This window comes from Antedon bifida, chromosome 3 (assembly GCF_963402885.1).
Source record: "Antedon bifida chromosome 3, ecAntBifi1.1, whole genome shotgun sequence".
NCBI lineage: Eukaryota > Metazoa > Echinodermata > Crinoidea > Comatulida > Antedonidae > Antedon > Antedon bifida.
In genome coordinates this window covers 10,782,553-10,795,083 of record NC_136228.1, presented here as the reverse complement: position 1 = coordinate 10,795,083, position 12,531 = coordinate 10,782,553, and the positions used below count along the sequence as shown (strand labels likewise).

General features: G+C 30.6%; 1 protein-coding gene across 2 annotated transcripts; it reads left to right on the top strand.

Annotated features, from left to right (window-relative positions):
• The first annotated feature begins 4,053 nt into the window (after positions 1 to 4,053).
• LOC144837036 (uncharacterized) lies at positions 4,054 to 11,204 on the top strand. 2 transcript variants are annotated; one of them, XM_078692019.1, is made up of 2 exons: positions 4,054 to 4,268; positions 10,428 to 11,204. In XM_078692019.1, the coding sequence occupies exon 2, from the start codon at positions 10,428 to 10,430 to the stop codon at positions 10,815 to 10,817; it is 390 nt and encodes a 129-aa protein (XP_078548145.1). In that variant the 5' UTR covers positions 4,054 to 4,268; the 3' UTR covers positions 10,818 to 11,204. The 2 variants fall into 2 exon arrangements, with proteins under 2 accessions (XP_078548145.1, XP_078548144.1); XM_078692018.1 differs by lacking the exon at positions 4,054 to 4,268 and adding an exon at positions 7,905 to 7,992.
• Positions 11,205 to 12,531: the final 1,327 nt, after the last annotated feature.

Sequence of the window (12,531 nt, the reverse complement as noted above, 5' to 3'; positions counted from 1 at the left end):
ATTTCAAGTAATAAATAAATTGGATCGGTTCTCACGTAAGGAGCTTTAATATGAATCCAGACCTAATAGTAAGACATATTATTAAATATTTAACCTTAATGTAATAAAATCGATATTTAGATACAATGATCCAGTAATAAATATTATTTGTTAAAAGGTTTTTTTTAGAAATTCATAATAAAAATCAAGGTTGCCCTTTCAGCGAAGCTATTTATTTAGATGTTTTGGAGGTTTTTAAAGATAGTGAGGCTAAGTATCAACTTGATTAAAGTTAAAACTTAGCAGTGAGACATTATTCTATTCTCAGACATATTTTAACGTAATGTCAAATAAAGTCGATTTTTTCATTGGATGCAATTTAGATACAATAAACATGATTTTTTAATAGAAATTTCTATTAAAACCTTTTCAAACAAGGCCAACAGCCATTAAGTCGCGTGCTACAATGCATAGTGATACCGGACCGACAGACAGACCGACAGACCGACAGACAGACCGACAGACCGACAGACCGACAGACAGACCGACCGACATAGTGAACTATAGAGTCGCGTCTACGCGACTAAAAAGTCTTATTTACACACTGCACAGAAAAATAGAATCGAGAAAAGACATGAATAACTAAACTAAACTAAGCAAACAAAAACAAAATTAACCAGAAACTACAGTATTTACAAGCAACAATACAATAAATTAATCATTGGGAGTACTTTAAAGAGGATCGTTTCTTCCATGCAGAACTTAAATATTTTTTACAAAATTTATCAAATGAGTTATATGATTTAATTAGAAAAAGGAACAGACTCTCCTCCTAATATAAAACTTAATTTGTTTTCATCATTTGCATTTACAAATAATGTCCATAAATCAGAAAAAGTACTACAGTACATCTTGGCTAAATCGAGATATAAGGTAAAATATAAAGCAAAATACTTTATTCATAATTTGTCTTAAATCTATAGTTGTTAATTTATTTCTACACTAAGTGGGAAAAAATCCTATTTTAGTTTGATTTTATTATTATTTTTTGTTGTACAGTATATATGGAATATTTATTCTGAAATAAAGTGATTAAATCAAATCAAATTTCCTCAATGGGTTGTTTATATATTGTTTTCAAATAGCGTACATGTTATTTTACATAATTGTTATAACTGTACGGTACCTGTACAGTTTATCATTACATTTGAATATTGACATGTACTATTAAACACAGTGTCATTTCAAATGCTGTTCGATAATCCGCAGTAATGTAGGCTCAGATCAAACTGGGGTTAAAATCATCCTTCGTACGGACCATTAATGTCAGAGTCGAGTCAAATGGTTTGTCAAACTTTCAAATCGGCAAGTAGCTCATAGTGTGACTCATTTTACAATCTTTAAATACATAATTATTTTCTAAAAAAATACATTCTAAAACGATGTAAATTCAGAAATTGTCAAACAGTATAATACAATACCGTACAACATACACAAAACCAGTACACGTATTTTATTGTAAAATACATTTTTATGTTGTGTTCTTAGTATTTAAGATTAGTGACTCAGTCATACCATTAACACACAACTAGAATTATATTAGAATTTTGCACAATAAAGAACAAGATAAATTTCATATCAGTTATTTATTTTACGAACACAAAACATGGATAAAACGAAACTATATATGAAAGCTTTAGCAAAAAAAAGTGATGATATAATAAAAAGTATGATTTTAAGTGAATTTGAAGATAAAAGTAGGCTTCGGCCTATTTAAAGAACAAGCGGAATCTTTACTAAATACAGGTAATAAAGTCCAAAGTAAAGGTGAACTGGAACCGTATGTTGCATTTACATTTGGTTTAGAAACGAAATTTGTACTCCATTTTTGAACAAGATTTATTTAAGTTTGTATTTAGCTATGCTTCTCTCTGGATGAGTTAAATAAATGCACCCTTTTGAACAACCAAATCCACAACTTTCGACTGATATTAGGCCTATCACGCAGTAAATTGAAGTGCTTCTATTTCAGTGTATTCATTTTACTTGTACACAAGTTGGATGTAAGATTAAATAACATAAAACTGAATACCAATAAAACGAGCCCCAAAGAGGTTCAATCGGGTAACTACGGCTTACTTGTATTTCAAGTACCACTGATGACGTCCTCATATTTTGAACTAAAACATTACAATATTGTCACTATTCGTACGCCATTCCCTTCGTATGTTGATAATGAAAAGGGAAAAGAAAATTTAGAACACATCGCCCCTCATACCTATATGCGAAATATCTGAAACTTGATTTCTGCAAAAAAAAAGTCGTCTTAACTTTTGCATAAAAAATGTTAAATTTTCTTAATTTACAAATACAATACAATAATTGTATAAGCAAAAATGTTTGCTTAATTTGTCTAAAATCTAAATTGTTAGTTTAGGTGATTTCCTCAGTAGAATATTAGGTCTATATTCAATCAGGTAAATGCGGCTAACTTGTATTCCAAGTACCTGATAACATCATGATATACTTGTAACTAAACATTATAATATCGTCTATTGAATGAAATAGTATTATGTGTATCAAATAAAATTCGTATCAATTTCACAAGATAAAAAGGTAATTTTAAATTGATATATTAAATAATAATCGTAAGACAATCACAATTATGATCATTCTTAGATATTTTGGTTATTATAATCAAATAATTACTACATTTAGTAACTAACTTATACACGACAGAATAAATTTGCATCAAAGCGGTTCTGTTTATCATGGAGGAAAGAAGCCTTTGGATAAATTCATTAGATCATGTGATATTGGTCATCTTTGAGATATCGGAAGCCAATATTAACGAGCTTCATTCGATCAATAAGTGTGTTGTTTACATTGTGATGTAAGTTAGCCTACAAAGGTCTACCGCCATGCTCAGAGTAACACGACAGAATTTTAACCATTGGTGGCGCGGCTAGTACGTATGCCGCGCGGTGACAAAAGAACTTCAATCATTGGCTAATTACGCGTGACATTGCGATATGCCAAGCGATGACGACATTTTTAAAAGGTTTATACAAGTATCCGGGAGGTTCAATTAGCAAAGGTATAATTACTTCTCGAGCAGGCTTTATTAAGGTTTCACATAGAAGACCGGATTAAAGGATTTCTCCACGTGTTATTGTTAATTCGCAAATATAATAATTAATGTAGAGAAGGATAATTAGCTAAAATAACCATGTAAATAATGACGTCAAAACAGTTCTCTTCAGTTAGAATTTATCCATTCAATAATATCGTGTTAGTAATACGAATGATCATTGTTATGCGAGTGTTACGTTTTTTGTTATGTTACCAGTATATTAAGTAATACATAATCAAAATTGATTCTTCAATACAAACAATATTGATATTTATCAATAATGGTAATAACAGTACCACCGTAATATTCATGTACTGTATACATAGAAATTAAATCGAGATTAGTTATTTTCTTTTTATTTATTATGCACTCACCTTGAAAAAAAAACACAAGTAAATCCAAGAAACATTCTACTTCGCATCTCATAATAATTGTGTATGTTTAAGGAAATTTGAGGTGATATTGCTAGTTTATGGTAATCATGTTTGGTCACTTTTGGAGAATTAAACTATCATTAACATTAAATCAATGTTACATTATACCTTTTAGCAGAGTATCTACATTATTTTTAGATTGAAATCATAGTATAATTACCATAATTATGCTTTATTTGGTAAAATTGTAAAACTATTATTTCAAATTAATCATTTCTGACCAGATCGCGTATTTTACTCTACGAGTAATCTAGAGATTTCAAAGGAAAGTCGTCGATAATTAGGCACCGTATTAATTGTCGTAGATTTCTCCTAATGGAACAATTCGCATTATCCAACCACTAACTCCAAATCAACACATTGTTTTTCTTCTCAGACTACAAGTTAAATAGTCCAATAAGCCTTGTTTGATAAAATAGAGATTTGATTTGCGTAAGCAGGCTTGAAACAGTTTCATCGCCTCGATGTATCTTAATTACCGGTGATGTGGCAGTTGGTTGGACATGCTAAGTTCTGGGCTGTACCGTCCGTCATTTTGTAATCTTGAGACACATAAAGGAGGGGTGAATGCATTCATAGACGGTTTATTGATTTATAAATACAAGGCAATCTCAGTTATCTTAGTATTCTCCTCTTTGCTCAACTCATAGTATATAGATTTTTTTTATGTTATAACTGAGGGAAGTTATTTACTATCATTCAACGTCGTCGGGTGATAAAACGTAAGTTCATTCTAAATCATAAATGTTTGTCGTATGTATAACTGTTTCTTTTGCAGGTTATGTACATATATTGATATTATTATCACACTTACGCAACTTTGCATAAGTTGGCCATTATCGAGAATTTAATAATGATGTAGTGTGCTTTGTTTGTAGGCCTACTGTATAAGCAGAGAGCAAACTGTATAACGCAAAAAATATATATATATATATATTATCAGAAATGTTACGAAACGGTGAGGAAACAATGAATTAAATAAACAATAATATTATAATAAAGGATTACCATATTCAATAAAACTTATACATTCATGTTTCGGTAATTGTGAATGGTATATTGTTACTGGTGACGGTAGGAGAAATAACGAAATAATACGTCTGCACTATGTTTTCTTTAGCAATGCATTATATTGATTAAGTTTATTAGTAGGTAAAATTCTAATTCGTAAACATATTTTGATGATATCTTAAATAATAGGATGATCGATTTAATGAATATGATTGCAATAATAATATACAAATTTAACTAATCAAATATCTAAGATAAGTTTTAAATGATGTATAACAATTAATGCTTTATTTTTACCTTACATATTTAACAAAGTATTTCTGTGTTTGAATGATTTACAATTTGTAAAGTTAGAGAATAATGATTACAATAATAATATAAAAATATAACTAATCAAATATCCAATATAAGTTTTACATAATTGATAAAAATTAATGCTTTATTTTTACCTTACATATTTTGCGAAGTATTTCGGTGTTTGAATGATTTAAAATTTGTAGATTTAGAGAATAATAAAAATAAAATCAGACACGTATAAACATGAGCAACTGCATCACAAACAAAATAAACTATGGTATAAACTAAATCAGATAAATTTTTCTTTACGATTACGAAATGTTAATTCGAACATTGAATTGAATGTTGATATGCTCTCTCTTATATTCTTCATTAACAAGATGTCTTTAACCAATTGAAAATCGCTATTGGTTAATAGGGTCTACTAAATGGCTACTTGAAACTACTAAAATTCACATTAATACATTGAATTGTTGTTTTTCCTTAATAACATACGCACATTGATTTAAACAACATTATTTATACAGTAGTACAGTAGTGGACACAACTGCGATCAACGATATTACATTTTTTTCCCATAAGATGCTTTTTTTTAAAGGAATGACTAAGTATAAGTATATTTTGTGTGTGTCCCACTTTATTCTCATTTTTATACAGTATAATGTTTGCATGAGCATGGATAGTATAAATAATGTCTAACTAAACTCAGCAATTTGCATTATTCCCATTCAAACTTTCTCAACCAGCAAGTAAATAATAAATCTGTACTTTGCCTTCTATCTTTTGATTTCGTATTCAATTTTATAATTTTTGTTTGGAAATCCGTTGGCGTTGACACTGTTGAATAGGCCAGGCTACTTTGAACTGTTTATTCAACCACACAATGTGTTGCATTGAGTTTGATAATATAACCAATAGTAGTGGAGCTGTAGCTTGGTGGTTAAGGTGTTTACCTATCAATCCCAGGATTGCGACTCATTCATTACTCATAATACTGTAATAGAAGATATTTTGAATCAAAGATAAAGTAATGCATGACAAGTGATATGAAATAAACCAATCAAATGGCTTGATGTGTTTTTAAAAACTTGATGAAATAGAAGTGGAAGAATTGTAGTGGAGCTGTAGCTTGGTGATTAATGTGGTTGCCTTCCAATTCCAAGGTCCATGGTTCAATCCTGACGTAGTGCCAGGATTGCGACTCTTTCAACTCCACCCACTAAGCCTCAAATGAGACTTAGATTATAAGCACGCACGATAAATTACAAAATAGTGTATCCATCCTGTAGTTGGCGAGTTTGTGCTCGCTGTTGGATGCGTATGAAATAATAAAAAAACAAATAGTGAATGATCTTTAAAAATTCATGCCAAGAGGAAACCATGCGTCAAAAATCCGAAAAACAATATTTATGTCTCATGTAATTGTTGTAAACCATGTCATATAATACAAAATCTACGTTGCTGCCTTTACCTTTACAGTAAGTTGGGTCACCGCAAACGACCGTCATTAACTACCCCACGCAACGCCCTAGGCATTGGGAATATAAAAGGTATATGCCTACATCCAGTGCAATACACTTTAACAAGACAGTGGGAGACTATTAAGTAAACACTGTCTGTAGACGATCTAGGTGCAGAACTAGGAAGATCTCTTGGCACGTCAGTCTAAATCAAATAAAATGTCCATCTACTTTACACGCATATTAAAATAATATATGCTTCATTCGTTCTGTTTGGTCTGGTTTTATCAAAATATTATAGAATATATATTCATGATCTAAAATTAAAAAATCTTGTATATTGTTTTACATTATTAATAGCGGTACTTTTTAGTTGGCAACTATACAGTTACTTAAAGCGCAAAATAAGTGTTCGCTTATCTAAGCTATGGTCAAGTTTAAAAACTTATGTCAGTACACTAATAGGCCTATGGCAGACTCAAGCGAAATCAGACATAAGTTGGAATTTTCAAAATTCAGATTTTCACATTCTGAAACTGCATAATCCACGATTTAAAATAGTGACAAAACATCCTAATATCATGTTTTTTTTCAGATAAATTTTGGTTGTTACAATCACTGTTTTGAGAAAAATGCATTTAAAGTTAAATAAAAGGAGGAAAAACAGGGCGTTTAAGTTTACGCTTTAGTAAAGGTGTATTTTAATTGTTGTATTTCAATGAAACTTCGAACCTTCGTTCATTAACCCATTGAACACTTTCAATTTAAGCATAAAACAGGTTTTATGGAAATCAGACACAATTTACACCATTTTCCAACAGACGACACAACATTGTTTCCCAGTGTATAGCGTGCACGCCTTATGCTAAGATCAGAAAACTGGATCAGAAAATAGTCTACTGTCTGTACAATATTATTATAGCGTTAGTAGTAAAAATGTTAATTATTTTTTTAATGATTGTGACTAAAAACGGATGTAAGGCTAATCAAGCAATACTATCACATGCGCATCAACCTGACTGCAATTTACTATGCAAACGGTGTCAAAAAGGGGGGACGATCGTCTCGGTGATCGATTTTAAAACATGTCGCAATCTTTAAGTCTTGTCTGCACTATCAAACTTTATCTGACAACAAAATGTGATGTGCCCATATATGGACATGGTGATGTCATATCACTACCATATTTAAGCATATCACTACTATATTTGGGCACCATCACACTTTTTTTGTCAAATTAGTTTGATAGTGTAGACAGAGTTTTAGGAGAGATCAATGATGACAAGATCTAAGGCGACATTACTTTCCGTTGATTCAGAAAATAATACGTAACAATAGACACAATATTTAGAGTTTAAGAGAAGGCTAAAGCAATCATATTTCTCAGTCATGGAGTAATGTGTAGTGACATCACGCATCAGTTACCTCATTAGATTACTAATTTCCAATTATAACACCTGTAACCATTGTCTTCAAAAAAGTTCGCCTATGTAAGATCAGACTCAGGATTTTCTTAATTAGTACTTTGAATATGGTCAAAGGTAACGTCATTAATTGACGCCGAAACGTCACAAATAGCGTAGTGTTAGTGAATCGAGATCATTCAGGAAAGAAAGAGCAACCAAAAAACAGTTCAACAATCGGGGCTTGATTTAATAAACAAGAGTTGGAAATAGTTGTAAGTATAATTTTAGACTATAAGATTTACTGTATGGTTTTTGGTTTTTGTTATGGACGTGGGGATATGGAGCGCAACAGCATTTCTGGGGAAATTTGTCAACTCTGACCCTACTCAACATTCACAACCATTGTTTTGTTTAGTTTTATATTCAGTTGTATTACTAAAGGATTAAATATCTATACCAATAATTTCTAGAAATGTTGTATGTATTACTTGGTTGTATTCTTTACTTATCTCACTTATCCGAAAGTTCTACATTCTTTTCTGACTGTTTTACTTAAACTATCGTTTTGATTATTTTAGCGTTTGCTTATTTTATTTGTATCTACATCGAGATCCCGCCACTAATACGCATTGTCACTTTTTAGTAATTTGCTTTTTTATTTATACTTTCTTAAAAGATACGTATAATTTATTTTACTGTAATTAAAATTGAATGATATTTAATATGAATACATTTTATTTACTATAAGTAACATTGCAAATTATTAGTTTGCTACGTAAGCTACACTTGCTATTTTGTAGGGCCTTATCTACATTTACATAACATTTGCATTTACGTATTGTATGCCTATTCTGGGACTTCCGCTTATATCTAAAAGTGGAAAACCGTACTCAATAAAATCTTCCAGTTATTCTAGTTATTGGCAATATTCAATGTGTGGAGTTTAGCGGAATATCCTTGATGTTCCATACATCGAATAAATCAAAAGCAAACTAGTTAGATGTATGCTTACTCAGAGAAGTAATTAACGAATAAGCTTCAAAGGACAAAAAACAATGGTCTTATGCATAATTTAGATCTGTGACGCACATAAACTTAAATTATATCGTATATTATGTCATTATGAAGGTAGTTGACCCAAACCCATTGCCTGTGTAGTCTCTATGACGAATACATTTAATTTTTAAAGAAAAATAAGAAATTATCTTGAAATTAGTTAAATACGACATCAAGTAATTTGAAATCTAAAAATGAGTGACGTTACACTCTTCCCTGATTGGAACAACAAACAGTTTTCTTAATCAATGACCACATTGAATGGAAAAACGTATGGGAAAAATGAAGTTCGATGAAATTGAGATTAATCTCAAACAACTTTAAACTAATGCTAAATGATAAATTGTGTCAATACAAAAAATAATTAAATCAGCGCTATCCAAACTTTGTGGGTTTAAAAGGTATTACACATACTGATGTGTTTCTATCTTGTAAATGTGTAAACAGGTGTAAAGAAATATTGTTTGACAAGCTAAATTATTTGCGAATAATATTATACTGATACTGATATTATTTTATTGTCCAGAGTAATATAAATGGAAATTCGTTTGAAATTGGCATGAAATATATAAAAAAAAAGTATACCATACAAATTCAGATATTTAATTTATAAAGATGAATTTGACAGATATACATTATATATTTAGCCATACACGCAATACTGATGAATTTATAACTTTAGTGTACACTCACAAGATGGCGTTATACAGTTCTGTCATTCATTTTATCTCATTATAAAAATGTACAACAAATCAGATATACAGTAGTGATTACTATTTATCAATATCACTACGATAATATTTTAATTTAAATCTTATTTACTACCATATACTTTTTAATCCTCAGGATGAAAAGTTTATGGTATAGTAAGCGTCTCATTCTATAAATTGGTGAATTACCTATAAATTGAATGTGCATTAAGTTGTTCAACTTAATGGACAAGTTAGTTATTTATCATTTCTGACACTGTCATGGCAGATATTATTCTAATAATGAAGACATATAAGAAGCTAAATAGTAATCCCGTGTTAAGTGTGTTAGTTAATGTTCAATTTCGATTGTTATGCAACATTTTCATTGTTTTTGACAAAATGACATCTGTGAGCAATAGCAACGATTATGTTCTCTTTCTGTAAATCCAACACGTCTCTAACAATTACCAAGTAAAAAGACAAACATTTAAATCTGTTATTATTCAATGACTGAAATTGATTAGACCTACTAAAGGCCATTTATCCAGCCATAATTTATATAACAAAATGATTTACTGTGCTTGATAAAACCATGGAGTAATAAAGCAGGAATTGTGTGAAAACAAAGTTTAGCACGATTCTATTTTGAGAACTGAGATGGCGTGGTACAATTCTCTTGGACCACGCTGCTTTCACGTCTCCAATAATCATTGCAAGTCTCTGTGTATCAACAAATACTCCATGATAAAACCGTAATTTAAAGGAAACAGTTAACCGAAAGCCCACCACCATTACATTGTTTGGAATGTGGGATTTGGTAAAAAAATGAATAACTTGATTAAAAACTACACACAATCGCCTACTGAAGTTTGATTTTACACATCTTTATTTTGTAATACATCTTTAAGGTTTCAAAGATTTTTTTTGTACTTACAGTATTTTTCGTTTTATTTATTCAGATGTCAAGAAATATGGTACCCGTACCTGTGTCATTATTAGGAATGAAGGGGATTCTTGTATTTGGAGTCACACTGTGTATTCTTGCAACCGTTTTACCTAGCAAAGGTGACAATCGCTTTCAAGAGAATGTGGCCGAAGAGCAAGACAACAACAGACGATTATCGGATGGCACAACAGACGAAAACGATCCAATATACACGCTTTTACAGAGGCTTTTAAGCGCCAAAAGAAAACATGCGCCAACTAAAAGAGCGGGACTTTGTCCGGATCCTACCAAATGCGTCGGATGGAAAAGAAGTATGGCTACATACCCGGGAAAACATTACTCCTCTGGATTGAGGATATACAGCTCAGACTATAACCCAGATCAACAACAGCCTTGGTACTAAAGAAAAGAAAGACTTGATTATTTTAATAATTTGTTTTCTTTGAAGTCCACCGACAGAAGCTATTGATATTTAATAATGATATTATACCACGATGCTTATGAAAATTAAGTCGCTCCTTTTAATTACTAATGACATTTGATTAAATTATTGATTTACTTAATTTTGCTTGATTAGCACAATATTAACTTTTTCCTGAAATACACTGATGAAATTTCTGATGAAGGTGAAATGTAGAGAGGACTAAGGCTAATTTTAAACTGTATCAACACTTTATGTATCCCTTTATAAAAACATTAATTAATTCATAATAATTCATACAAACTGTTGAGTGACGCTTTTAGAAAAAAGTTTAATTTCCATTTAAATTTGTAAATAATAAGCTTTCAATTTTTACAGTTAACAATAGGTTTATGTTACAACAATTCAGATTTTATGTTCATATTAAAATATTTGTTCAGCAAATTAATATCGATATTGTAAATTATTACTAATAATTGTATTATTATTATTATTATATGTTAATTATCTTGAAACTTTTTAAAATATATACCGCCCTCTCAAAATTAGATTTTCTGCTATCCGTTAGAGGGCGATTTAGAAGTTTACCTATACATATAAAATCTGAATATAATGAAGTTTACCATTTTTTCCTCACTGAACTCTAACTTACTTTAAATCTATCTCGGTAGCAAAGACGGACCAAAGTCTAAAGGAGCTTTATCCCAAGCCATAGAACTGAACTTATTACGACAAAACGGTGGTATTCTTGATTCAGACAATTATAAATGTAACTCAAAATTGCTACTTACTACTTATATATAATTCTTTGATATTTTTCTACCGAATAAATTACTCACAGTCGACAAATGAACAAGAAAAATACCATTTCGGGCGCGTAATTGTCAAAGACGCCCTCATTATTGCTATAAATTCTATTGGTAGGTAGCTTAAAAAAAAGTCTGTAGACTGCCGAATATCATTTGCCTATCATTTAACGAGCTCTGTACAGTACCCACGATTATATTTTATAAATATCACTTAGAAGTACGATATTTATTCTCGTTTTAAGTCATCAGCAAGGGGAAGACGACACGGTAACCTGAATAACTAGAAGCACAAACTTAAGTCGCCATTTCCAAATGGGAAATGTACCATGATTATCAGATTAATTATTGGGTCAAAAAGCATTAAACATCAACGGCCCCGGGAGAGTAAAGGATTTATTTGGCTACAACCATTGAGCGATCCTATTGAGACTGTCAATGCGTTAATTGTTGTGCAGTATTATTTGATGTAAACGGAAGCTGTGTTTGAAATACAAACTCTTCAGTCAAACAAGTGAAAAAAAAACGGCATTTGCTGTAAAAATGTATGTAAGAACAGAAAAAAGGAGAGTCTTTTGTTATTATGTTACATTAATCTAATTAGACTGATTAATTCTGAAAATCATGATTTTGTCATTCATTAGGAATTTTAAAATAAAGATAACACAATAATATAAAATAAGTTTTAAAATTATTATCCTGATTTCTTCTTTTTATATAGTGTAGGACTAGTAACTATAATGTTACACTTTAGCCGATTCGTTCTCATCCTAATTAAAACCAACGTCTTTCCCTAAAGAAATAAAATATACAGTCTTCTTTACAAGCCGACTTAATAGAAGATCGATTATTATTATCATAAAAAACACAATTTTCAGGGACTCCTTTTT

Excerpts from the sequence above, each read along its gene's own strand:
- LOC144837036 (XM_078692019.1), top strand. The coding sequence starts at position 10,428 with ATGTCAAGAAATATGGTACCCGTACCTGTGTCATTATTAGGAATGAAG.